Source organism: Oryx dammah, unplaced genomic scaffold (genome assembly GCF_014754425.2).
Source record: "Oryx dammah isolate SB20612 unplaced genomic scaffold, SCBI_Odam_1.1 HiC_scaffold_18, whole genome shotgun sequence".
In the NCBI taxonomy this organism is placed as follows: domain Eukaryota; kingdom Metazoa; phylum Chordata; class Mammalia; order Artiodactyla; family Bovidae; genus Oryx; species Oryx dammah.
Window position 1 is genome coordinate 47,084,574 of NW_024070202.1, and position 26,641 is coordinate 47,111,214.

The window sequence follows — 26,641 nt, forward strand, 5'->3', positions numbered from 1 at the left end:
CTTTTCATCAGCATGGAAAGAAAAAGACATTTCTGTGTTTTGATTTTGCATAGGCACAAGAACAAGATACTAACCTTAAATATTTGGACAACAGATTAATAGCATCCATGGTGTCTTTGTTTTCCTTGTACAGTACAAAGTGACAGTAACTTCCCCTAGATTTTGGCCAAGAATGTTTCCTTGGATCTTTGAAAAAAAAGTTAAATGTTATGTACACCATAATAAACGTTAGCAGAGTTTTTCCTCATGAAACTCTACAAGATGATTTTTGCTAGAGAATCCTTGAGCGAGAAATCAGATCCAGACTGACAAGAAACACAGGTTAGATGGTTATAGCTGTGTGGACCACAGGTGTTATTAACTTCTCTGATTGCATAATTATCTGTCTCTATTTGACATCAAAAGCGAGAAGTACAGGTCATATGACAAGTGATTAAACCTAATAAGCAATCTTCACATACAGAAACACAGAGGAGTCCAACCATCCCCTGGTTTAGTTGATAAATAGGTGTCTAAAAGGGGATCAATAGGCTCTCCAGAATGTAAGCAGGCCAGGGGGGCCCCAGCAGTCATGGAGGAACCCACAAACCTTGCCTTGTCTCGCCAGTTAGGTGTTCCCACAACAAGCTGGCTTGGTGACATGGTGAGACTTTCCAAAGGCCACTTCTGTCACACAAGTTTAGGTAACAGTAGGTCATTTACAAAGGTCTCCAGACAGAGAGAGCAGCTGGCACTCAATATCTAATTGTCAATCTTCGGGCGAGAGGAGACTTTAAAAGTCTGAGCCATTGCTACTTCAACCGCTCAACTTTTTAGAAACTGACAAACATTTCAAGACTTTGGAGAATCTGACTTTACAGCTGTTCTTTTAAACATTTAAATACATTAAATACTACTAGAAACATCTATTCAAACAACATCAAGATTTAGACTTCATTGCTGAAAGGTGTTCTGAAAAATCAACACTTTGGGAAAAATGTGTAAGCCACAACTGCACTTCCCAGATGTTGTACAAGAATGTCCATGAGTCTCATGTGACACACAGATGCAGCTGTTATTGACAATGCATCTAACTCGCTTCATTTCTCTAACTCGTTGAAAGAAATACACTGTGAAAAAATATTTCACACAATCCCTAGAAAAGTCTTTGTCTTTTAGAAATGTTCCTTTTTCTTTGTGCCTAAAATAACCCTTTAGCATGAACTCATGAATTCTTCATCTTTAGAGACACAAGAAACTTCTGGTACTAAAGTTACTGATACACCTGCCTTTGCCAAGGCAAAAAGCATTGCTTGACAGGTTAGTTATGTAAGCTACAACGTACAGAACAACCTGACCAATTAGGACATTTGGAAAACTGCCACAGGACATATGCTTAAAGTATTATAGAAAAAGCACTGCAAGTATTTCTTTGGTTCTTGATGTGAATTCCTTACAACTCATCCTCAGGAAATTGTGAACAGGGATACTATTTTTGGTTTTCCTTCCAGCTCCCTCCATTTAAGCAAAGTTGTCTATACTTAGTACTTGTGACAAGATTCATTGGCATTTCATTTTACCTACATGAAACGCCAACCGCTCTTACCTGCTGCAGTTCTGACCTCTGTCCAAATGCACAGCATAAAGAGCACAAGAGAGCAGTATTTAATTTATAATAACATTAAAGTGCTTTAGAAGTGAACATGCAAATGATCGCATGGGAAGTTGCTACCGAGGAACTCCTACAGCATCTGGTGGTTATGTAGTGGGTTGACAGCGATTTAGACATTAACAATGGAATGTCGCAGAGGCAAACAGTGAACAAGAAGAAAACTCACCAACAGGTTCAAGCCTCCCTGTCTATGCCCTCACAGTGGCCTGTTCATTGATCCTCAAAGCTGCAATGTCTGTGCCCACAGAACATAGCAAAAAGTGTGAGACTGGATGCAAAATGCCTCCCCATCCAGAGATTTGTTTTCTGAAACATGGGAGGACGCGTAGCAGAACACTGTTCGTAATTATCTTTTGGTTGTTGAGGCTCCAAGTGATGACTGTTCTGTATTGTGCTTTTCTGTGTTCATGAATTTCCTGCACTGATTTTATTTTTTTAAAATGCAAAAATTATGGAAAACACTTTTCAAACCAATAGATAAAAAGAGGCTGAAGAGACATCCGTCGATTGCAATGTTCTGACCTTGTCTGTATCATGATTTAAACGAGTCCTCTGTATGCAAAAGGCATTTCTGAGACAATGTGGGAAAAACTGAACATGCATTGGGTATGAGATATTAAGAAATTATTATTGATTTTGTCAGGAGGTGATAATGGTTTAGGGCTTTAGTCCTTTTCTATCAGATATATGCTGAAGTATTTATGTGTGAAATGAAGTCCTACATAGGATTTTCTTTAAAAACACCTCAAGAGAAAAAAAGTGGGAGGAACAGATTCAACAACAAAATGTTAATAATACTTAAGATGGTTGATGGGTACACAGAGGTTCCATATACTACTTCCTTTACTTGTCTGCATGTTTGAAAATGTCCACAATAAAAAGTTAAAACAAATTTTGTGATAAAAGCTGATGAAGTGTAAGCTACATTTTCCTCTAATTACCCATTTGGTATATTTAGTGACAAGAAACAAATGAAACCACAAGACTAAAACACTAACTGCTATTACACCTTACGAGAAACCATGACAACCGATATGAGTTTGGCTCACAAACATGCATCTTATTAGCAAATCCAAGCAGTGAGCATGCATTCAATTATCTCCTCGGTAAATAACATACAAGGATTCTTTTTCCAAGTGCACTCAGTACACAAACTGTTAATAAGCATATGTATTTATTAACTGGAAATGTTTTGAGTAATAGAAAATCAGTGAGTCTCAATTTCCTTTGGGAGATTTGTTTGACTTTATAAAACTCCAAATCCTTGGAATGCTAGGTAGCAATTTAAGTGAATTGAAAATAACTTTCACACATTTTTGAGACACGCTGATTTAAAATGCAAAAGCAAAGAATTCTCAGGCTAGGAAGCAACCTTCTGATGGTCTGATACTGCAGCCCCAGGGAGAGGAGAAATAGAATCCAGATAAAAAAAGAAAACTACATTCAGGAAGATTCATGTATTGAGCAGAGATCCACATGAATAAAGAAGGAAAAACGTTTGTAGCTCGAGAAAGACGACAGGATGGGTAGCATGCAGAACATTCTTTCCTTCTCATTCAAGACAATTTCCCCTGCTGCACCCCTGCACACCCACCCTGCAGCTTCCTCTGGGTCCTGCTCCAGCCACCATCACCCAGCTCCCTCTCCATCAGCTCTTCCCCTTCAACATATCAATATGCTCAGGGCTCTTGCATTTTAGTCAAACCTACGTCTCCCTCTCCTTAAGCATGTTCCTTTTCTTTGTCCTTCTCTTTATGGTGGATTTATTATCTTCCATCCTGACCTACTGTGTGAACTGGTTTCCAATAAAACTGCTCTGGCAAAGATGCCAATGATCCCCAAGATCCTAAAAATCGGTGGATGTGTTTCAGAGTTCTTATCTTGCTGGACCTGTCTGTAATATTTTCCATGACTAATCACTCCATCACAGAAATCCCCTCTTCCTATGGATTCCGTAACACCAGTCTGTCCCAGAAAATGAACTTTTTATCTGTCTGGCTCTTCCTCCTTAGTCTCTGCAGACTCCTAGATATGGGTAGGCCCTTGGAAACCATTAATTTCATACAGAATGGATTATCTCTACATAGTACATGGCGAAAAAAAATTTTTTTTAAACTTAAGTCTTTAAAAAGTTTTTTGGAGATGTACACTATTTATTTCAAAATATAAGTTAATTTACCTGAATACATGGTCTATGATAATTATGCAGTATTTTCAGAAAAATATCATAACTACACTTTGGTAGATAAATCGATGTGCCCTGTCTATCAGGTTGGATTAACACACCAAATAACATTAGGGTTAAAAGACCTGCTATCAATAATTTGTGTTTGGCCACTATGATTTAGAATCTATCACGCCTGTATTTTAGGCTGCGTGGCTCTATCTGAGGTTAAGAATGTTGCGAACCTGCTACATGGTGCATGACTCACCAATAACAACTTACGTCAGGGTTTGGTAGTAAGGGAGCTCAAAACAATCCAACTTAGCTTTGCCATGAGGCTTTAAAAGCTAATCTGTTCAAATGCCAGGCGAGGTCCCCTAGGAGGACGAGCTGTCACTGTTTCTGCGTTCTGTCTTTATAGGCAAGAACTGCCATCTCCACACACCAGCTCTCCCTACGTTCCCAGCGTTGCTTACTTGAAGTGGCCCCCAGCTCGCAGATGGGGGCCAGACCTGGAGATGCTCACGGGCTCTCCGGTGCCAGTCGGGCCTCTGAGGAGGTGGTAGAGAACACGGAGAGAGCAGGCCTCTAGTCCATCTCTGAATAAATGCCACAGCCCCTCAAGCCCAAAAAGGCCAGATCTTCGCCCACACACTGATTTAACTGGACCTGCCTTCATGCTTCTTTTTCATAGTGAGAAATTAATATTTTATTGAAGATGTGAGAAGAGAAAGGGGTGGTTCATATCACACAGCTCAGTACCTCACTTGGAAAACCTTAATGGCATTTATTTGGGGGTAAAAAAAAGGAAGGTGTGATGTGGCGTAGGCACAGAAAAGGTGGATAAACACAGAACAACAGAGATCCGGCACCACTCACTTGAGGGGCAAACTGCTGGCCACTGTGGCTGCAAATACCAAGATCACAAAACAAAATGGTTGATCCAAGGAGGAGCAACCATTTCCAAGAAGCAACCAGCCCGAGAAACACAGGCTTCACCTTTTCCAATCTGCTTCCTCAGGACCACAGTTGTCAGAACAAGACCCTGCCTCTTCCTCCTGCCTTTGCAAAAAGGTGGCTGACCAACGAGGACTGCCTCTCTCCAAGGAACATCTCTGCAGCAGCCCTTCTCAGCCTGGGTTCCTGAGAGAATTAAGACTGAGTGCAACAAATCATCTATGTAGGAATTCACCTTCTCTCCACTGCTAGATAAGTTACCAGTCACATGCCACTTGCAGGAGAATAGAAAAAACAGCCACTCAGGTCACTCCCAACTGGGCTTAATTCTCCTAGACAACCCTGGCTGCAGAACAGCTTTCAAGGTGATATTTTATACTGTCACTCAGACATCAAAGAAACATAGGGCACTCAAGCCATGAGCCTCTGAACTGAGAAGTGATTAACAACTCATGCCCTCAAGCAGTCCCAGAACACATCTTCTACCTGCCCTTTCTGGTTATCTGCTGTGAAGTGACCTCCAGCCTCCACTTTCTCCTCCCCACTGCTCAAGGATTCTCACTTCTATATCACTATCCAGATCTACTTACTTGATGACATGATTTTCTCAGGCGCAGCTAAATCTTATTTCTGCTCCCATTTTTCTCACATACTCTCCTTTCACTAGAACCACAGTTATAGACAATTAAGGCTTCATCCACTCCCAGCATTATCCCAAGAGAATACTGACAAAGCCCTGATGGTTTGGACAATCTTCTCTTATACAACAATTGTGGAGTTTTACTCCAACAAATATATCTAGAAGTAACTCTTCACTAACAGGTGTCATCAACGGTAGAGGAGGAGGTGAGGAATTTTCCCTTTTGTAATTTTCATAAAAATTTTATCTACTGATCTGACAGATAAAAGAAGAAAAATTATCATCCAATATTTCTTAAGGTTATATGCAAATAGTTATTTTCATGGCTGTAGAACATAGAACATAAATAAACAGGATTCACTGACAACACACCCACTTCAAACAAATGCTACTCAGTGAAACATGGGCTTTGGTGAAGGGGTGGTTTTCTAATATATTCCATGTTTTTTATGTGTAGTCAATAAGGTACTCACGATTGGAAAGCAGCAGCACTGTCAATATAGGGACTTTGTAGAATATGCCACTGGGAGAGGTGACAAGCAGTTTCTGTTCATTTGAAAGCTTTCTTACCTCCATTAAGAGGACAGAATGAACAATATTCTTCTGTCTTCTTCTTGAATTACCACTCGGCCTGCTCTGCTCTTTAGGGAACGTATTAAATCACATAAGACTTTCTCTCTGGCACCACTATCATTATAGCAAATCCGTACTCACATGTAAGACCTACTGCCCCCTTTACCAGACACATGATTGTGTGATTGTGATTGTGATTTCATATGCAGGATTGTTCTAGCATCTGAAAGACTGTTCACCTTCTTTGAAGGAATGATATGGTCAATATCCATCTCGGAACAACTGTAAAATGACCGTTGAGTGTGAACAGGCAGGGAGAATGAGGAGGCAGAAGAAAGGCCAGGCCACAGCCCACTTACTCGCCAGAGCCTTTTTTCCAGCTGCATGATAGGCTACTATGTATTTCTTCCCCTCTCTGTCTTCTGTTTTTGTCTCTAATCCTGGAAACAGAGATTTAATCGCTTGATGGATGATGGTTCTTTTCTCTTTGGTGTCCTCAATAACCTATTAAAAACACAGACAATGATACTCATGTAACAAACATTAAATAAAGGAAATAATGGAAAAGAATTAGTAAAAACACTACTTAGCTTAATAATGATATAAAGTAACCAAAGTACAAAGGTACAATTTCAGAAGTCTTTTTTTCTTTAGTTATTTTTTTATTGAAGTATAGTTGATTAACAATGTTTCAGGGGTAGAGCAAAGTGATTCAATATACATATATAATTACAAGATATTAAATATAGATAGCTCCCTGTGGTATATGGTAGGTCCTTATTGTTTACTATACATATACTAGTTTGTATCAGTTAATCCCAAATTCCTAATGTATTAGTCCCTCACCCCTTTCTCCTATGGTAAACTTAAATTTGTTCTCTATATCTGTGAGTCTGTTTCTGTTTTGCAAATAATTCATTTGTATCATATTTTAGACTCTACATATAAGTGGTATCACATAGTATTTACCTTCCTCTGTCTTACTTCCCTTCGTAGATCCCTCCAGGTTGCATATTATTTCATTTTTATTGCTAAGTAGAATCCCAGCGTATATATGTACAACATCTTAGTTACCCATTCATCTGTTGAAGGATATTTAGGTGCCTTTCATATCAGAAATCTTTTAGACCTTTACAAATTGCAAATCATAAGAACCCATTTACTGAGTTTGTCCAGCTGCCAGGTACTGTTACCAATCATTTTACAATCACTGTCTTATTCAATCCCCATCAGTTCCCTATCAAGCCACCAGCACATTTATTTAGAGATGAGGAAAGTGAGGCTGAGAGAAGTTAAGGTTATATATTTGGAGGGGAACAGAGCCAGATGTGAATTCCAGGCCATCCAACTCCATAGCCACCCATCACAGACGCTCCCTTTCAGGGACTCAGCTAAACAATGAACACCTCAGGGCTCACAGATGGAAAAGCAGGTGAGCTGTGTGTTTGGGGATATCAGAAACTCGATTCCCTGAATAATGCAATCTAATCTACTCCTGCGTCTAACGAACCCTGCCCTATAGTGAGGAACTTTATAATGACAATCCAGTATATTTGTTACTAAAAGAGAACAATCTACATAAAGAAAATGTAAACTAACTAGTTATACAACTGTTTTTCAATTTCTGAATGTATCTTACACTGAGAAATACATGTCATACCTGGATTCAGGATCCAGCAATATATATTAATATGCGATGGGTTAGTTGCTAAGTCATGTCTGACTCTTGTGACCCCATGGACTGTAGCCTGCTAGGCTCCTCTGTCCATGGGATTTTCTAGGCAAGAACACTGGACTGGGTTGCCATTTCCTTCTCCAATATATTAATATGTGTATGCACCTTATTAAAAATCTAAAAAAATGTACGGAACAGTACTTAACCCTTATAATGTGCAATGCAGTGTTATTTCCTATTTCATTATGTCATAAAAATGTTGGTTAGCAAGAGCAGTTTCTCTGACGAGGTAAACAAAAATCGACGAATCTCTGGCCAGGCGTTCCAAATGAACAAAATAAGAAATGAAAGAGGAGAAATAACAACCAATAACACAGAAATACAGAAAACCATAAGAGAATACTGTGAACAACTATACGCCAAAAAGTTTCTTTGCCAATCTAGAAGAAATGGACGAGTTTCAAGAGCAGACAGTCCACCAAAACTGAATCAGGAAGAAACAGATAATTTGAACAGAGCACTAGAAATGAAACAGAATCTATAATAAAAAATACTCCCTGCAAACAAAGGTCCAAGACCAGATGGCTTCACTGGGGAATTCCATCAAGCATACAAAGAGAAACTTACAGTGATCCTTCTCAAACTCTTAAGAGGAGGGAACAGTCCCAAAGTCATTTTAAGAAGCCATCATCCCATACCAAAACCAGACAAAGACACTCACTATAAAGAAAAATATTATCTTTGATATAAAAATTTTTAACAAAATATTAGCAAACTGAATCTAACAACACACAAAAAAGATATACACTATAATCCAGTTGGATTCATCCCAGGCTCACAAGGAAGGCTCAACACACGCAAATTAATCAATGTGAGGGACTCTCCCTGGCAGTCCAGCAGTTAAAACTCTGTGCTTCCTCTGCAAGGGGCACAGGTTTGATCTCTGGTAGGGAAACTAAGATCCCACAAGCTACGGCCAAAAAAAAAAAAAAAATTTATGTGACACACCACATCAACAAAAGACAAAACCATATGATCATCTCAATAGATGCATAAAAAGTATTTGATAAAATTTAACATCCATTCATGATATAAACTCTTAGCAGAGTGGGTACAGAATACAAACAAAAGCAAAACTAAACAAATGGAACCTAATCAAACTTACAAGCTTTTGAACAGCAAAGAAAACCATAAACAAAAATGAAGACAATCTATCAACTGGGAGAAAACATTTGCAAATGATGTGACTGACAACAGATTCACTTCCAAAATATAAACAGCTCATATAGCTCAATATAAAAACAAACAAACAAACAAAAAAAACAATCAAAAATTGGGCAGAAGATCCAAATGGCTATTTCTCCAAAGAAGATAATACAGGTGACGAACATACATGTGAAAAGATGCTCAACACCGCTAATTATTAGAGAAATGCAAATCAAAACTTCAATGAGGTACCACCTCACACCAGTCGGAACGGTCATTATTAAAAAGTGTACAAATAAATGCTGCAAAGGGTATGGAGAAAAGGAAACACTCTTAAACGGTTGGTGGGAATGTAAATGGTGCAGGCACTATGGAAAATAATCTGAAGGTTCCTCTAGAAACTAAAAATAGAATACCATATGAACCAGCCATCCCACTCCTGGACATATATTTGGACAAAACTATAGTTTGAAAAGATGCATGTTCATGGCAGCACTATTTATAACAGCCAAGACATGAAAACAACCTAAATATCTATTGACAGATGAATGGATGAAGATGAGGTATTTATACAGTGGAATACTGCTGCTAAGTCACTTCAGTCGTGTCTGACTCTGCAACCCCATAGACGGCAGCCCACCAGGCTCCCCCGTCCCTGGGATTCTCCAGGCAAGAACACTGGAGTGGGTTGCCATTTCCTTCTCCAATGCATGAAAGTGAAAAGTGAAGTCGCCCAGTCGTATCCGACCCTCAGCGACCCCGTGGACTGCAGCCCACCAGGCTCCTCCATCCGTGGGATTTTCCAGGCAAGAGTACTGGAGTGGGGTGCCATTTACTACTCAGCCATAAACAAGAATGAAATAATGCCATCTCTAGCAACATGGATGGACCTAGAAATACGTATACTAAACAAACTCAGTCAGAAAGAGAAAGACAAATAAAATATGATATACCTTATATGTGGAGTCTAAAATATGATACAAATGAACTTACTTACAAAACAGAAACATACTGACAGACACAGAGAACAATCCAAAGGTAACCAAAGGAGAAAGAGGGTGGGAGAGGAATAAATTAGGAGTTTGTCATTAACAGATACAAACTACTATATACAAAAACATAAAAAACAAGGTCCTATGTATAGTACAGGGAACTAACATATTCAATATCTCATAATAAACCCTAATGGAGGGAATTCCCTGGCATCCAGTGGTGAGGACTCCATGCTCCCACTGCAGTAGGCATGGGTTCAATCCCTGGATGGGGAAACTAAGATCCCATAGGCCACAGTGAGGCCAAAAAACACAGAAACAAACAAACCTAATGAGAAGGAATATGAAAAAAGAAAAAAAATATATATATATAAACTGAATCACTTTGCTGTACACCAGAAAATAACACAATGCTGCAATTTAAAAAAAAAATAATGTTGGTTAAGATACAGTACACTAATTTCATGACCCACTGATGGACTGTAACTTGCAAGCTAATAAGATATAACTACTACTAGCTAAACTTGAGAATATTCTAGCAAAATAAAAAATATAAATGAATATGTATGTAAAAGAAAAATACATTATAATATAGATAAGAGATTTTTCATATTGAAAAGTGAGTCTAGGGGAAATCCCTGGTTGTCCAGTGGTTAGGACTCTGCAGGTTCAGTGCCTGATGGGGGAACTAAGATCCTGCAAGTTGAGTGATACAGCCAAAAAAAAAAAAAACACAAACACCTGAGTCTAGACCTAGAATTCACTGAAAGCAATGAGATGGAACCATAGTTTATATGTATGAGTGAATACATATTCAGACCTCAAAAATTCAGAAAGTTTATCCTCCTATTTTATAGATGAGAACCCCTACCCAAGGTTCATGCTCTTTAAGGTAAAATCTTTCACTAGATGGCATAACTATAATTTTTAAGATGATAGTAAATCTTGCCATCTCTGTAGGAAAAAGCATGTTAGAGAGATAATATACCACTGCACTGCCTGGACCATCCTCCTAGAGTGCTCTCAAAACCAATTCTTGGGAATTTTCTTCTTGGCATTGTTGACTATTTTGTCTGAGTAAATTCAGTTATTAAAGATCTCTAAAATTTTAATAGTACATACTTCTGAGAAATTTTGGCAGGGAGAAGAGATGAGGGTTGGAGGCAAATAATAAATTCTGAAAGTGAAAAGAGTGAAAGTGACATCACTCAGTCATGTCTGACTCTTTGCGACCCTATGAACTTTGCCTGCCAGGCTCCTGCATCCATGGGATTTTCCAGGCAAGAATACTGGAGTGGGTTGCCATTTTCTTCTCCAGGGGATTTTCCCAACCCAGGGATCGAACTCAGGTCTTCCACATTGCAGGCAGACTCTTTACCGTCTGAGCCATGAGGGAATCCCCCAAAATTCTGAGAAGTTACAGAAAACTCTTTTTACCTGGGAGCCATGGAAGTGGCAATTTCAGACAACCCAAAATCCAGCAAGTCATCAAAATATAGTACAAGATGAATTTAACAAACTTACAATTCTACAAGTCTTGTGCTACAAGATTCTTAGAATCTTTGCTACAGAGATTACCTAGAGCTGCTGTGTCCCTTATGGTAACCACTAGCCATACACAGCAACTGAGCACTTGTAACACAGCAAGTCTGAAATGAGATGTGCTACCAGTATAAAGCAACACAGGATTCTGAAGACTTAGTAGGAAAAAAGAAAATAAAACGTCATTAGTGATTTTGAAAATACCGATTATATACTGAAATATTTTGACAATAGTAGGGCAACTAAAATATACCGCCAAAATTATTTGCCTGTTTGGTTTTACATTTTTTAAAGATTTGAAATTAAAAACATGTCTCATATCACCATTTCACTGGACAGGACTGTGGTGGTGGTAGTTTAGTTGTTAAGTCATGTCCAACTCTTGTGACCTCATGCACTGTGGCCCACCAGGCTCCTCTGTCCATGGAATTCTCCAGGCAAGAATACTGGAGTGGTTACCATTTCCATTTCCTTCTCCAGGGGATCTTCCCAAGCCAAGGACTGGACCCACATTGCAAGCAGATTCCCTACCGCTGAGCCACCAGTGCTGACAGCACTAACTGAGAAGAGTAAAACTTCCATAACAAACAGCTTTTAAAAAGGCATTTACTGTTCTGTTTAGTAGCTGAGCTCTTTTTTGTATGAACAGAAGTAGTCTCAAGATAAGCAAAGCAACACTCCCTTACCTCCTTCCCCCAAGCCCTCTCCCTTCCAGTGCCTCATCTGAGACCAGGAGGCCTTTGGAGCTGGGGCCATGGCCTCCCTGTCAGGACCACCCTCTGTGATAGTCAGGCTGTGACAGTCCTTTGCAGCAGACACTATGTGATACAGTGGTCACTCTACAATTCCAAACAGCAGATTTTTTTTGTCGATTTGTGGTCATGTAAAAAAAATTTTTTAAAGCAAAAACATAACTTTTTTCTTCTTTTGGCCAGTTTATCTGAATACTTGTTACCTGCCACTGATAAAAAAACATTTTTTAACACAATGCTCTTTTAGATCAAATAGGGCAAGTCCATCCTTTTGTTAATTACTGTAATTCTTCCAGAAGACACTTACTAAACATCCACCCCAAAAGATGCAATGAAAACCTTAAGAAAAACTTTTCACATGTTTTTGCACTACTTACCTCAATGGCAACACTGGTTTCCTTATTTTTAAAAAGCTGGAGCTCTTCTAAACGCTGCTTTTCTTCAGCTGTTAAAACTGTAAATACATCTTCTGAAGGATCCTTTAAAATAACCATGAGAACTCCCAGTGAGTCACACACAGAATCTGAGGCTGTCAAAGCTCTGTATTTCTATGATCTCCAGGAAATATTATTATACAGAAGGTATCTTTTGCTAGAGAGCTGTTCCTACCTCTTCATCTACTGGGACAGACAAGTCGCTCAAATGGCTGATTCGTCCATCTCTTCCTATTTCGTGAACGACGAAGTCAGAGTATCTGAGGAAAAGAAAATCAGGGCATTATCATTTTGCTGCCTATTAATTTTAGGAGAAAGTTTGTCAACAGTAAGCCTTATTATTGTGCAAAATAGGTATTAAAAATAAAAACTTTCAGTGCAAAGTCATGTAGTTATTTTTTCTGGTTTCATGATGAAGTCTAATCCACACCTTGGCCTGGTACCAGGTACAGAAAAAAACCTTCTGAGCTTCTAGAATATTCTTCCAGAAAAATGCCTAGGTCAAAGCTTATTAATGTTGCCCTACGATTATATAGTTCATTCTAAAGTGAATCATGAAACACAGCAAATTTAACTAAATTGGAAGCCAGTGTATCTACCTTGAGCCACCCCGAAGCTTACCTTTATGCTAAATACTTTACATACATTATTTAAAGTCCTATTAACTATTCCCAGGTAGCATTCTAAGCCATTTTTAGGACAGGGATTCTGAGGCTCAGAGGAGTTAAGTAACTAGGAAGTGGTTGAACTACATTCACATCCGGATCCACCCGGCTACAAAGACTACCTTCTTTCTCCTGTTGATGTGGCCCATTCAGGTAAAAGAGTTTAAGATTTTAAGGCCAATTCAAGGGAAAACTCGAACCATTTAAGTATCATTGAGAGTAATTTATTTTAAGGAAATACCCATTCACATACTAACAAAGCAGGCCACAGGGAAATTGCTATTTTTACTCATTTTATATTCAAATAGTTTCGTTTACTCATTTGGGCAGCTTTCCTTCATCCTATTCCTGACTGACCACTGGTGTGAAAAATCCTTGGGGACAGAATGCTAAAAATGGAAGAACAGACTGATTTCTTTTCAAAGAAAAGAATTAATAAAACAAAAATAACTTGATACAAAAACAAAACGAACCTTTCTTTTAAGATTCCTGAGAATCCCTGGTGAGAACTTACGAACTTGGTGATGCCCACATCCAGCTCAGTGAGCCCATGCTTCATCATGTCTGCAAAGCTCTCCGCTTCCTCCTCCTCCTCACCCTCCTCTGAGAGGCCATCTTCCTCCTCCTCTTCCTCTGATGGAACTTCAGAGTTCTCTTTACCCTGTCCAGCAGTTTCGGGAAGCCCAGGCACCTTTTCGCTGCTGGGTAGAGAGCTGTTCTCTAGCCCGTCTTGACCTGTGGTTGGACAGCATCCTGAGACCTTCTGTCTCTTGGCCTCCTCAGCTGGGGCCACACTGTCATTATCTTCGATGGCAACGGACCCCCGTTTCAATGACACACTAGTCATTTCTGTCATCTCCATTTTCAAGTATCCAGGAAAACATTTAAGAGAACCTTTTAGAAGGAAGAGAGTAGGTGGTAAAAATCACTTCTATACAGAATTGGGTTTCAGCAAACAGAGGCACAGTTAACTTTGTTCCTAAGGTCCTAAGTATCAATTATTAAAATAATTCTTCCAAATATGCTTTTAGTGGCACAGAAAAAATGGTACAACACTTCCGCAGGGAATTTGATATCAAAAGCCTTTAAAATATGTATGCCTTTTGACCCAGAAATACTTCTTTAAGGGATTATCCTAAGAAATTAATTTGTTTCAAGTTTTAGCTGTAAGGATGCTCATCTCAGTGCTTTTACATTAAAAAAAAAAATAAGAACAATGACATTAAGGTACATAAGCCAAACAATATGTAAAAACAATGTTCAAAGAAACTGGAAAAGGCAGTTACTTGTAGGAGAGGGTATAGGTGGCTGGGCTGGAAGACTTGTTTTCACTGAATACCACAGTTGTATCATCTAACTTTTGCTTCATGGACCTTGCTCTCTTTTCGAAAAACTGATTAAGATAAAAGCGTATACATATATTTACTGACATGAACACATACTCATTTTTTTTTTCTTTTTAAAGCAAGGAGAATGAGATTTCCCTAGTGGTCCGGAGCCTTCCAGTGCAAGGGATGTGGGTCCGATCACTGGTCGGGAACTAAATCCCACATGTCTGGGGGCAACTAAGCCCGAGCCTCAACTACAGAGCCCAAGCACTTTAGAGCATGGGTACACAACTAGAGAAGCCCGAATGCCACAATGCAGACTCAGCACAGCCAAAAAATTAAAAATGGACTTAAAAAAAGCAAAGAGAGGTTTAATCTAAGTATAGAGTTTAGTTTTGCAAGATAAAAAAGAGCTCTACATATTGGCTACACAATGAACTTAACACTACTGAACTATATACTTAAAAATGGTCAGAATGATGTTGTGTGTATTTTGTCACAATTAAAAAAATACACATCACTTAAAGCTAGTACACATTACTGAGCAAAAGTCTCCTGCTGCTAAGTCGCTTCAGTCGTGTCCAACTCTGTGAGACCCCATAGACGGCAGCCCACCAGGCTCCCCCATCCCTGGGATTCTCTAGGCAAGAATACTGGAGTGGGTTGCCATTTCCTTCTCCAATGCATGAAAGTGAAAAGTGAAAGTGAAGTCGCTCAGTCGTGTCCGACTCTTAGCGACCCCATGGACTGCAGCCTACGAGGCTCCTCCGTCCATGGGATTTTCCAGGCAAGAGTACTGGAGTGGGGTGCCATTGCCTTCTCTGAGCAAAAGTCTAGGAAGCCATATATACTTTGTAGTACAGAGCACACATTTATTAATATCTAAGACTGCAAGTGCCTGTCTAATTTGATTTTATTTGATGCTCTAGGTGAAAACAGGGATAAGGCTTTTTCTTATTTTAATTATATTGTTATTTAGTCGCTAAGTCACGTCTGACTCTTTTGTGACCCCACAGACTGTGGCCTGCCAGGCTCCTCTGTCCATGGGATTTCCTAAGCAAGAATACTGGAGTGGGTTGCCATTTGCTTCTCCAGGGGACCTTTCCAACTCTAGGATCGAACCTGTGTCTCCCGCATCGCAGGGTGGATCCTTTACCACTGAGCCACCTGAGAAGCCCTATATTAATTATATCGGGAGATGCTTAAAGTAACACACAAACTCAGTAAACATAAAGAACATAAATGAGCAGAACATCCTAGTTCTCTTAGTTAACCAGAATCCCATCTATTGAAGCATCTACAGCAGAGCAATAATGATGAACTAAATTTTAAGAATCCATGTTTGATCTTGCCTCATTGTCAAAAATCAAGAATGGAAAGAAAAGGAAAAGGAAAAAAGGATCATGACGGCTACAAAAAAAGGGGGGCAGGTGGAGAAAAATATCAATAAAAATAATTTTGTTTGAAAGACAAAAAAAATTAAGAAAACAGAAGAAACCAAGAAACAGGAACAGAAGTGGACTGCAACTAGTTGTACAATTTATAAAATTATCTCTTAAGTCAAGTAAGAAAGCGCTTATCTTTTACGTGTTCCAAGCAAGGTACAGCAAAAGAGGACAATGACTTATGTGATGTTGGTGCTATTTCATTCTCATTTTATTTCAACAAAACTGCCCTCAGAGCTTGTACACCAGTGAAGGAGGCAGACAGGGCCTCGGGCTTCCTTGGAGACATGGCAACACACAGAAGACCGTGGGGGCACTGGTGGTGAGGGTGTCCGAGAAGACCCCTTCCTAATGAAAGACCAGAAGTGAACACCCGAGCTAAGCTTTGGGGACTAAGAGAGAGGCTGTGGAAAAGAGGGGAGGAGGGTGGTGCAGCATGCACAGAGAGCTAGAGGAAGCCCACCAAGCTGGCCCCGCATCACACAGAGTAAAGCACACAAGGAGAGAGCCTGGAGTTAAGGCTGGGAGCAGGCTGAAGCCACACCAGGCTGAATGGAGGGAATTACACCTGAAAACCCAACGGCCATCTGATTCATGAGTCAGAGATATTTCATGGCATCTTTTCAAAGAGAAAGATGGGGTTAGGCTGGGAGATTAGGTAAGACAACAACTGAGGAAAGAAGTCAGCTTGATCTAAGGCTGAGGCGAGGGTAACAGAAGGTGAAGGTGGGTTCAGGAACATTTAGGAGGTGGTGTGGACAGGACTGGGTGACCAACGTGGAGGAAAGAGGAAATCCTATAGGATGACTCGGGTTTTCCGTCCTGGGGACTTGAGAGGGTAGGGGAACTCCTCCTGACAGGGGAACCCCAGAAAGAGGCATGGGGGCATGGGGGTGGGGAGGAGACAAGCACGTGTACAGTCCAGCAATGTTGCTGGCACCTGGCGGACATCCCTGAGTCACTTATTACACTGCGTCACACACAGTCTTCCCCCCAAACCCACAATAGCTCCCCCGCGGCAATGTGGACCTTGACCAGGGTCTGAGCACGTCCTGTGAGCTGCTGACCTGGAACCGTGGCCTCCAGAGTGGGCAGCACGGCTGCAGAAGTGCCTGCAGGAAGCCAAGAAGGAGGCGACGCCCACGGAGATGCCCAGGTGTGAAGCACGCTTGCGCGATGCAATCATCCTGCCTGAGGTGGTGGGCTGCACGGTGGGCATCTACAATGGCAAGACCTTCAACCAAGTGGAAATTAAGCCTGAGATGACCAGCCGCAGCCTAGGCGAGTTCTCAGTCACCTACAACCCAGGGACATCAGGGCCACCCATCTGTCCCAATTCACTCCCCTCAAGCAGCCTGCCAGCCAAAAGAGACACAGACATCTCTAGAAGAAAACAACCCCCTCCCCACCCCAAGTTCCCAGCTGGCATGAGAGGATCTACCAGGAGTCCTGATACCCTTCCAAGTCCTGCAATCTGCTCTCTTCAGGGAGGGCTCAGGCTTTATGGTGAGCTGCACATCTACGTCCTTCCCAGAATGCAGAGAACTCATCAGGGTCTTTCTCAACAACCTGAGGGCCAAGAGCCTCGACAGAAACACCAGTTACTTCCTCTTCTCATTCTGCTTCGGCACCGTCCATCATCCAGCACTGCGTGGATTTCCAATCCTCCACATGCGCCTCTAACTCAGGCCCAGCCCCCACAGGTCCCAATCCCAGCCTGACTGCTCACAGAACTCTCTCCAGTGGGAGGGCCTCCATATCTGCATTCTCAGATTAACCTAGTCTCACCTGACTCGATGGACATGAAACTGAGCCAACTCCAGGAGACAGTGAAGGATGGGGGAGCCTGGTGTGCTGCAATCCGTGGCGCTGCAAAGAGTCCGACACGACTGAGCACCACCACCGCCTGTCCTTTAAGACTCCTCTGAAGACCTTGAGGCCCAAATCCCATGCCCTCCTCTCTATTAAGTCCACGTCTTCCCATTTTACCTCCCTTCGTGTGCACTACCCATATAGGCACCCGAACACCAGGCTTTCCCAACCCACTTTCCAGGTGTGGAACTAATCAGAGTAAATAACCTCTCCTAGCCCCTGTTCTTCAGCTGAAAAATATGAGTAATATGTGCTTCATAGGACTATTGTGAAAATGAAATGAGATGACAAACACAGAGTGGCTAGCCACAGTAGGAACTAAATAAATGCTAGTCTCTTGTCCTCCTTCAAGGGGTGTGCAGACTCTGAGGATATTAACTCTCTAATACCTGCCAGAGAATCCAAAGAAGTATAACAAGAATCAGTAGATATTTTTGAGAAGTCTTGAAACAGGAGTCGAAACTCTTCCCCATCTACAGAGATCAAAGACACAACTAAGTAGCAGTTCCCTAATGAAATACTGGCCCTGGGCAATGACATCAATAGCCACTAACATCACGAAAAAGAGACAACCAGACGCTGCAGGCCCCTGAAAGGACATGCTGTTGTCTATGAAGTTCTTACTGACTGAAGCTGTGTCTACTAGTTTAGATGGCATAAAGAGACAGAAGATGGTACGTTCACCACCAGCACGGGGAAGCAATCAGCAGAAGTCTGAATGTGGAAAACTCAACTCAAGGATCAAGACAGTCCCTCAACTAATGAACAGCAACAGGAAACGGAGGAAAGGGGAATGTACGAATAGATAAACCTGGATCCTTCTTTGAATCCAGGTTTAACAAGCCAACTGTTAAAAATGTATTTATGAGACAATCAGGGATATTGAAACAGTGGGGACAGTTGATGACATTAAGATAGTATGGGCAACTTTTAAGACGCAATATCACTATTCAACTCAGTCGCTCAGTCGTGTCCAACTCTTTGCGACCCCATGGACTGCAGCACACCAGGCTTCCCTGTCCATCACCAACTCCCGGAGCTTGCTCAAACGTATGTCCATCAAGTTGGTGATGCCATGCAACCACCTCATCCTCTGTCATCCCCTTCTCCTCCTGCCTTCAATCTTTCCCAGCGTCAGAGTCTTTTCTAAGAAGTCAATTCTTTGCATCAGGTGGTCAAAGTACTGGCACTTCAACTTCAGCAATATCACTGTGGTTACACTTAAAAACAGAATCTTTATGTTTTAGAGATACAGACTGAAATCTTTATGGTTGAAAAGGTATGAAGTCTGGACTTTATTTCAAAATAATTAACCAGTGGTGAATGGAAGTGGAGTGAGGTACAGATTTAAAACAAGACTGGCCATGAGTTGATAATTGTTGAAACTAGGTGATGGGAACACGGGGATGTCATCATGTCATTCTCTCTACTGTGAATGTCTGAAATGTCTTATAAAAGTTCAAGGTATAAAAAGATACACTAACTCTTCTACCCTCATCAAACCACCACTCTCTCCAGCTCTACTGCTCCCTTTCTCCCATTACCTGTTCTTCAAACACACCAAGACCTCCAGTTCCAAGACACCACCTCTTTCATCTTCATTTCCTCAAGTACTCCAAAGCTCAACAACTCCAAACTCCTAACCAACACTCAACACTCTTGCTCACTAGTCCTGCTGCAAGATCTCTGCTAAACCTCAACTGAGGACCAACTGTGCTGTCTCCACCTGTGCTCCTGGCTGGAGAACACAAGGCCAGTTGAGTGGACTTCTTCTCATGACAACCCTCCAGGCTGTCTTGCCATCCCTCCAACTCCTGTGTGCCATTCACAAAGAAAACAGGGGTCCTCAGGCAGTGGCCCTCCTACCAGCACAGTCACAAAACCCCTTATGATAACCACTGCCAAACAACGGCAGCCCTCTGAAGGGAGGTCCAGACTCATTTTAACATTCACTCCTCGTACCTGTACTTCATCCCCTCAACACTCACCGTGCAGCTCTGTGCCAGGCGTTATTCCAGGCACCATACACGACACAACACGACACAAGCAAATCAAATAAACAGCCCACCAGCATGAAGCTTGCGTTCAGGTGGAGGATCTGGCTTCTACTCCACGCTTTTCTCCTGCTTCTCGAAGTGCTCTTTTCCCCTCCTGTTCAACTTGCTGCTTACACTTGGCTTCCCCGGCTTCCTTCCCCCATCCTGATTCCTTCTCAGTCTCGTTTTCCAGCCAAGACCCATCTCCAACTCCCTGTTTACTCAAGGGTCCAAGGCAATGGGAACAACAGCTAAACAATGATAGCGTGTGCACACTGAACTCATTCAAGCCTCTCTTCAGCCCTGTGACTTATGTGTCATTATTAGTCCTACCTTAGCCCCTAAAAAACTGAAGCCCAGAGAGTATCTTGCTCTAGTTCACACAGCTAGTAAGAGGTGGAATCAAACATCAAATTCAACATGCCCTAAAGTGATCTCATCTTTTCCCACCACAAATGCACTTCTTTTAAATTGCATCTCTTACCTCAAAGAATCTTACCAACAAACTACCAGTCACCTAAGCCAAAATACGTGTATCACTCCATCCCGTTATCTTCCCCATGTGAATGAAATTCTAGAAGGCTTAGGACAGCACTGCTACACCTAACATCCCTGGAATGAGGATATTAGCAGATGGTGGATCTGAAGTATCAACCACTGGTGTCAACTCTTGTTTGGTGAGTGGCAGTCTGGGCATATGACTTGGAGTCTGATCTAGGCTGTGCCCTTTACCAAGTGAGACACCACTCTTTAAGTCTCAGTTCCTTTCTCTGGAAAGCAGAAAAATGACGACTTGCTCAAAGGTCTGTTCTAGCTGTTGTTATTCAACTGTTGGTCATTAATATTTATTATGGATGCTTTCCACCGCAGAACTGTGCTGCTGAGTCTGGGAAAAAAATCAAAGCTTCTTATGGTTCTTTTGTTTTCTGGGCTAATGGTTAAGCATGGCTCTCTCCTTCAAACATCATTTCAATTTTAAGAGACCCTCAAAGCACTGCCAAGAGCACCAAATAAACAGGCCTTTAGTACTTTTTGGCAGTCTTTTGCTTGATACTTTGGACACTTGCCTGATCTCTTTTTCTTGTTACATTTAATTGCAAAGACAAGCTCATTAAACAAAATTACTTTCCATTTGTTTTAGCCCATGGCCCTAATACAGACATTAATTATTAACGTATACGTAGCACAAGTGATTATAAATCACTTAATATATGTTTTGCTAAATTCTGTCTGTGGGCCTAGAAGCTGAGAGTATATTTACTAGAACAGCTGTGCAAACTTCTGGACCAGGACAGGCAGAACTAAAATCAGCATCAATTTCTTAAGCAGAAGATACATAAATGAGAAGACTGAAATGAAATATAATTTCTAAATGAGAGAGGACCATGTGAACATCCAAGAAGCTGAGAAGAGTTTAACCAGAAAGATGGAACAACCCTGACTGCCCCCGTTCGACTGCTCTACGGAAATGAGTTTGCATTCAGGAAAATCCAAATATACATATTCAAGTCTTCTACAGCAAAGGTGTAAAAAAACGACTGGATTTAAAAAAAAGGGAGGAAAAAAAAGGGGGGAGGGATGGGAAGTAAAAGGTCTAGCTTTATCAGTTTTTAAAATGGTACTGAAATTTCAAAAATTTTCAAAAAACAAAGCTGCACAAATACACTATCCAAAACAGTAAGAAAGCATCTCAAATGTCAAGCAAACTATATTAGAGACTAGAAACTTGATGCTTCTGGGAAGAAAATGAAATCCACTGATACATACCCATGAACTCGAAGTCCTACACAATTCATTAGAGGAAATACTAAAGTAATAGATTTTATCTCTTTTACACTCCAAATGAACCAAATGGGATTAGAAATTTTACAATTTCAACAGTTTTTTAAGTTTTTCATTAAGAAATTAGATTCACAAATAAGCTTCCTCTACAATTCACAATAAAAATCAAGTTTAGCACTTCCAAAATTTTAATGCAACACTGATAGTCCCTTAACATAGTCCTGCAAAATGAACGTCGAAAAAACAGCAATATTAGTCTCAATCTCATCTGTACTTCAAAACCCTCCACAATTTATCCTTTTTAAATGCATCTCTCCTCCTCCTCTGCAAAACCATCAAGAAGCCCTCCAGCTCTCACAGTAGGGAGCTCTCTCATTAGGGCAGGGCACACACTACACTCTAATATGTGAAGTAATGAAATCTGTTAGATTTATTTCACAAATATTTATTGAGCCCCTCTTATTTGTCTGGCACTGGTCCAGGCCCTGGGGAAAAGAAAATTTCCTGCCCCCACTGAGCTTACATATCAGAGAGAAAAATTACATATCAGAGAGAAGAAACGTACATCTGTAAAAGCCACAAATCAAGCAGAGAAAGGACAGTGAGAATAAGAGGGGTGCTGTTCAGTAAAGTCTAAGGAGGTGCCTTGTGAGCAAAGGCTTGAAGCAAGAACTAGACATGAAAAGCAGAGGAAACAGGGCCAACAAAGACCCTGAGATGGGAGCAAACTTGGTCAAGGGACCAGCTGGACTGTCATTTCTCTCTCCTATCTAGGGCCAAAAGCCATGTTTTACTAATCGCTCTACTGCACCAGTTTCTACCGAAATATAAGTTCAAAAGGAGTTGTAAATTAATACATACGAACTGTTGGCTACTCTTGCCTAATGACGAACCAAAATCACTGCATATCCAGCAGTCCCTTTTCAGTACGAGTGTACAGTAGTCTGATTTTTAACAGTTCCCTCAACTGCCAAGGCAGCCCCAGGTGATGAGGCATGCCCGATTCACAGATGATTAGAGACTTGAAACAAAAACCAACCTTTAGTTATCCTATATTTTCGGAATTAAAAAAAAAAAGTGGTCTGACAACAGAACTAAATATGTGAAAGACTAAACTCTCCAAACCTTATTTCTTGGCAGGCCCTAATGCCCAGGCAATGAGAGTGTACTTTTAAATCTCTCGGTGCAGGACTGGCGGTAAAGACACCTTGCGGATTAGTTTCAACACGCCCAGCAATCCCCTGCTGCATCCACTCATTTAAATCTGACCGAGAACAACTCTGGTTTGCTCCTACACTGGGAAACCTGAGAGCCTGCCCGGAACATAGTAGGATCGCTGTTAGTAATGAGAGATAAGAGGATGAAAGAACGTGGGCGGGCCCAGCGGTGCACGGGAGCACTGTAAAGGGCTTCAGGATCAAGGCGGGTTGTCTCTTCCGGGAGGAAGAAGAGTTTAGGAACCCTCGGGGGGCAAAGAAGAGAAGTGGGACAGTGATCCACGCGCTGACAGCGCCGCTGGGAGGAGAGAGGGCGCGGCGGCCGCTAGGACCCGCCCGGAGAGCAGGGGGGGCGGGGCTGGCACCGCCGAGGCGCTAGACCAGCCGGGCTTCAGCCGCGCTCCCGCGGGCACGATCCGTAATGGAGGCACCGTGGACGCGCCGCGGGCTCAGAACACGACCGGGACTCCTTCCGAGTCCATGCTGCCCCTCCAGGGGGGGTTTCGGGCCGGGGCGCCGGGCCGAGGGTTGGCCGCGGAGCCCAGGCGGCAGAGGGGAGGCCGCACACTTACCCGGGGCCTGAGAGCGTGCGCGCGGCGCAGGGCGGGCGACGAGAATGCGGGCGCGCTGCTCCGGGCGCCGGAGGAAGGCGGAGGTGAGGGCCACTCGGAGGAACCAACCACGAGGGCAGCCCAGCATAGGCAGCCAGCGCGGTTTATGCCGAGGTCCTCGCAGCGCTCAGGCGGACTCACAGCCCCCTCGCTCGCACACGTGCGGCGCAGCGACGCGCCGCTGCCTGCTGGCCCCTCCCCTGGGGGCGGAGCTTGCCCTTCGCCGCCGGCCCCGCTTTTGGCCCTGCCCACCGATCAGGGGAGGCGGTCTCACCCGCTTCATCCCGCTCCTGCTTCTTGGACCCCGGGAGGCAGCGCGCTCGCATCTTTTGGCCTCGCAACCTGTGGGGGCTGGAGCTCACTGTGGCCCTTTCACTCTAGGAGCTCACGGGCTGCCGCACTTGGACTTTAGTGGGGTTATGAACCCAGAGAGAAATTGCAGTGTCGTATGGTAATTATGTCCATGGGGGCCGTGGGGCCGCAAAGAGTCAGACACCACTGAGCGACTGAACAACAACAATGATAATTTAAAATTTTTTGACTAACCCCCATATAGTTTTCCATAGCAGCACTTCAGTTCAGTTCAGTCGCTCAGTCGTGTCCGATTCTTTGTGACCCCATGGACTGCAGCATGTCAGGCTTCCCTGTCCATCACCAACTCCCGGAGCTTGCTCAAACTCATGTCCATCCAGTCAGTGATACCATCCAACCATCTGATTCTCTGTCGTCCCTTCTCCTGCCTTCAACCTTTCCCAGCATCAGGGTCTTTTCCAATGAGTCAGTTCTTCACATCAGGTGGCCAAAGTACTGGAATTTCAGCTTCAGCGTCAGTCCTTCCAATGAATATTCAGGACTGATCTCCTTTAGGATGGACTGGTTGGATCTCCTTGCAGTCCAAGGGACTCTCAAGAGTCTTCTCCAACACCACAGTTCAAAAGCATCAATTCTTTGGTGTTTAGCTTTCTTTGTAGACTTGTTTTTATACCCTGGGTTTACATGTGGGAATCTGGTTAGCTGATTATAGGTAATTCATGCAGACTGGTAGTGTTCTATCCTGCCTTCCTCTGATATTATTTATCTCAGTTAAGTACTTCGGGTAGTTTTCTGTCTCTAATGCATGTACAATCACATATTGTTGAACTGTGGTTAGTTCATAGGTTAATGTCCCAGTGAGAGCAAACTGCAAATATTTTTACCACACCCACACAGTAGAAAGTCAGTCTAAATTTAATTTTTCCCATGCAGTTGACCCTTGAACAATACAGGGGTTGGGGCCCCAACTCTCTGTTCAGTTGTTGTTGCTCAGTCACTAAGTCGTGTCTTTGGCGCCCAGCCTTCTTTATGGTCCAACTCTCACATCCGTACATGACTACTGGAAAAACCATAGCTTTGACTATATGGACCTCTGTCACAGAAGTGATGTCTCTGCTTTTTAATATGCTGTCAGGGTTGGTCATAGCTTTTCTTCCAAGGAACAAGCGTCTGTTAATTTCATGGTTGCAGTCACTGTCTGTGGTGATTCTGGAGTCCAAGAAAAGAAAGTCTGTCACTGTTTCCACTTTCTCCTCTTCTACTTGCCATGAAGTGATGGGACCATATGCCATGATCTTCGTTTTTTGAATGACGAGTTTCAAGCCAGCTTTTTCACTCTCCTCTTTCATTCTCATCAAGAGGCTTTTTAGTTCCTCTTCACTTTCTGCCATTATGGTGGTATCATCTGCATATCTGGTGGTTGTTAATATTTCTCCCAGCAATCACGATTCCAGCTTGTTGTTCATCCAGCCCAGCATTTCGCATGATATACTCTACATATAAGTTAATGAAGCAGGGTGACAATATATAGCCTTGTCATACTCCTTTCTCAATTTTGAACCAGTCAGTTGTTCCATGTCTGGTTCTAACTGTTGGCCCAAATATGGGTTTCTCAGGAGACAGGTAAGTTGGTCTGGTATTCCCATCTCTTTGAGAATTTTCCAGTTTGCTGTGATCCACAGAGTCAAAGGCTTTACATAGTCAATGAAGCAGAAGTAGATGTTTTTCTCTATCTGGTGGAAAATCCAAGTATAACTTGATACTCAGCCCTTTATATCTGTAGTTCCATATCCATGGATGATACAGTACTAAAGTACATATTTATTGAAAAAAATCTGAGAAGTGAACATGGGTAGTTAAAACTTATGTTGTTTGAACTGTCCTTTAAGAAGTATCTTCTCTGAAACTGTGGCCCAACTCCTTACAAACACATATGGAGGGAAGAATGTTCACATTTCTTTGTACATTAACTCCGTGGTCAAAACTTACCCTCTTTGCATTTCAGCCTAAGCTGCCTTAGACAAGAGCCAAGTAAAATACACATTTTTACTTTTTTTCTTCTCCAAAAAGGCAGTTCTTTATTGGCTTTTATAGTTAAAATAACACAGGAATGTTCAAAACTTCTTCCTCATTCCAACTCCCTTTAATAAACATTTGACAGTTTAATGTTCTCTTTGACTTTAAAATTATATCCTAACATGTATATTATATATAATATTCAGGATCCTGCTTTTACACATCAGCACTATGGATTGGGCTTCCCTGGTGGTTCAGACGGTAAAGAATCCACCTGCAATGCAGGAGACCTGGGTTCCATCCCTGGGTGGGGAGTATACCCTGAGGAGGGCATGGCAACCCACTCCAGTATTCTTACCTGGAGCATCCTCATGGACAGAGGAGCCTGGCGGACTGCAGTCCGTGAGGTCGAGAAGAGCTGGACACGACTGACTGTGCTTTGTCGAAAGCACATCACTATGGATTGCTAACTGCCTAAAACACCCATTTATCTTGTTTCATCCTTATTGTCTCATATTCTGCCCATCGTAGATATCTCTTTCCATTTTCCAGATAGTAGTTAATTGTTTTTTGTGCTCCCTCAATCAGTGCAAACATATCCCTTGTTGAACTTACCTGCACTCAAATTAATATTCGTGTCTACTTCCTTCACCAGACTGACAATTCTTCAGAGGCAAAAATTTGGGTTTAGAGTAATCTTTTTTCTCTTAGTTTATTTTTAAAAATTTTTTTATCAGAATTATACATATCTGTGAGTTAGAGTCAATTCTG

The 26,641-nt window shown here is 42.0% G+C and overlaps 1 protein-coding gene across 2 annotated transcripts in view; it reads right to left on the reverse strand.

Moving 5' to 3' along the window:
- Positions 1-23,764, reverse strand: part of PUS7 (pseudouridine synthase 7) — a 55,104-nt gene extending 31,340 nt beyond the window's left edge. Inside the window, exons 1-7 of one of the 2 annotated variants that reach the window (XM_040260808.1) lie at positions 23,504-23,743; positions 13,725-14,145; positions 12,762-12,846; positions 12,530-12,631; positions 6,345-6,489; positions 1,586-1,603; positions 75-186 (exon numbers count right to left, since the gene is read on the reverse strand). In XM_040260808.1, coding sequence (XP_040116742.1) covers positions 75-186; positions 1,586-1,603; positions 6,345-6,489; positions 12,530-12,631; positions 12,762-12,846; positions 13,725-14,145; positions 23,504-23,630 — 1,010 coding nt within the window. In that variant the 5' untranslated portion in view covers positions 23,631-23,743. Of the gene's footprint in view, positions 1-74; positions 187-1,585; positions 1,604-6,344; positions 6,490-12,529; positions 12,632-12,761; positions 12,847-13,724; positions 14,146-23,503 lie in introns of both variants that reach the window. The other variant, XM_040260809.1, reaches the window with a different exon arrangement.
- Positions 23,765-26,641: the final 2,877 nt, after the last annotated feature.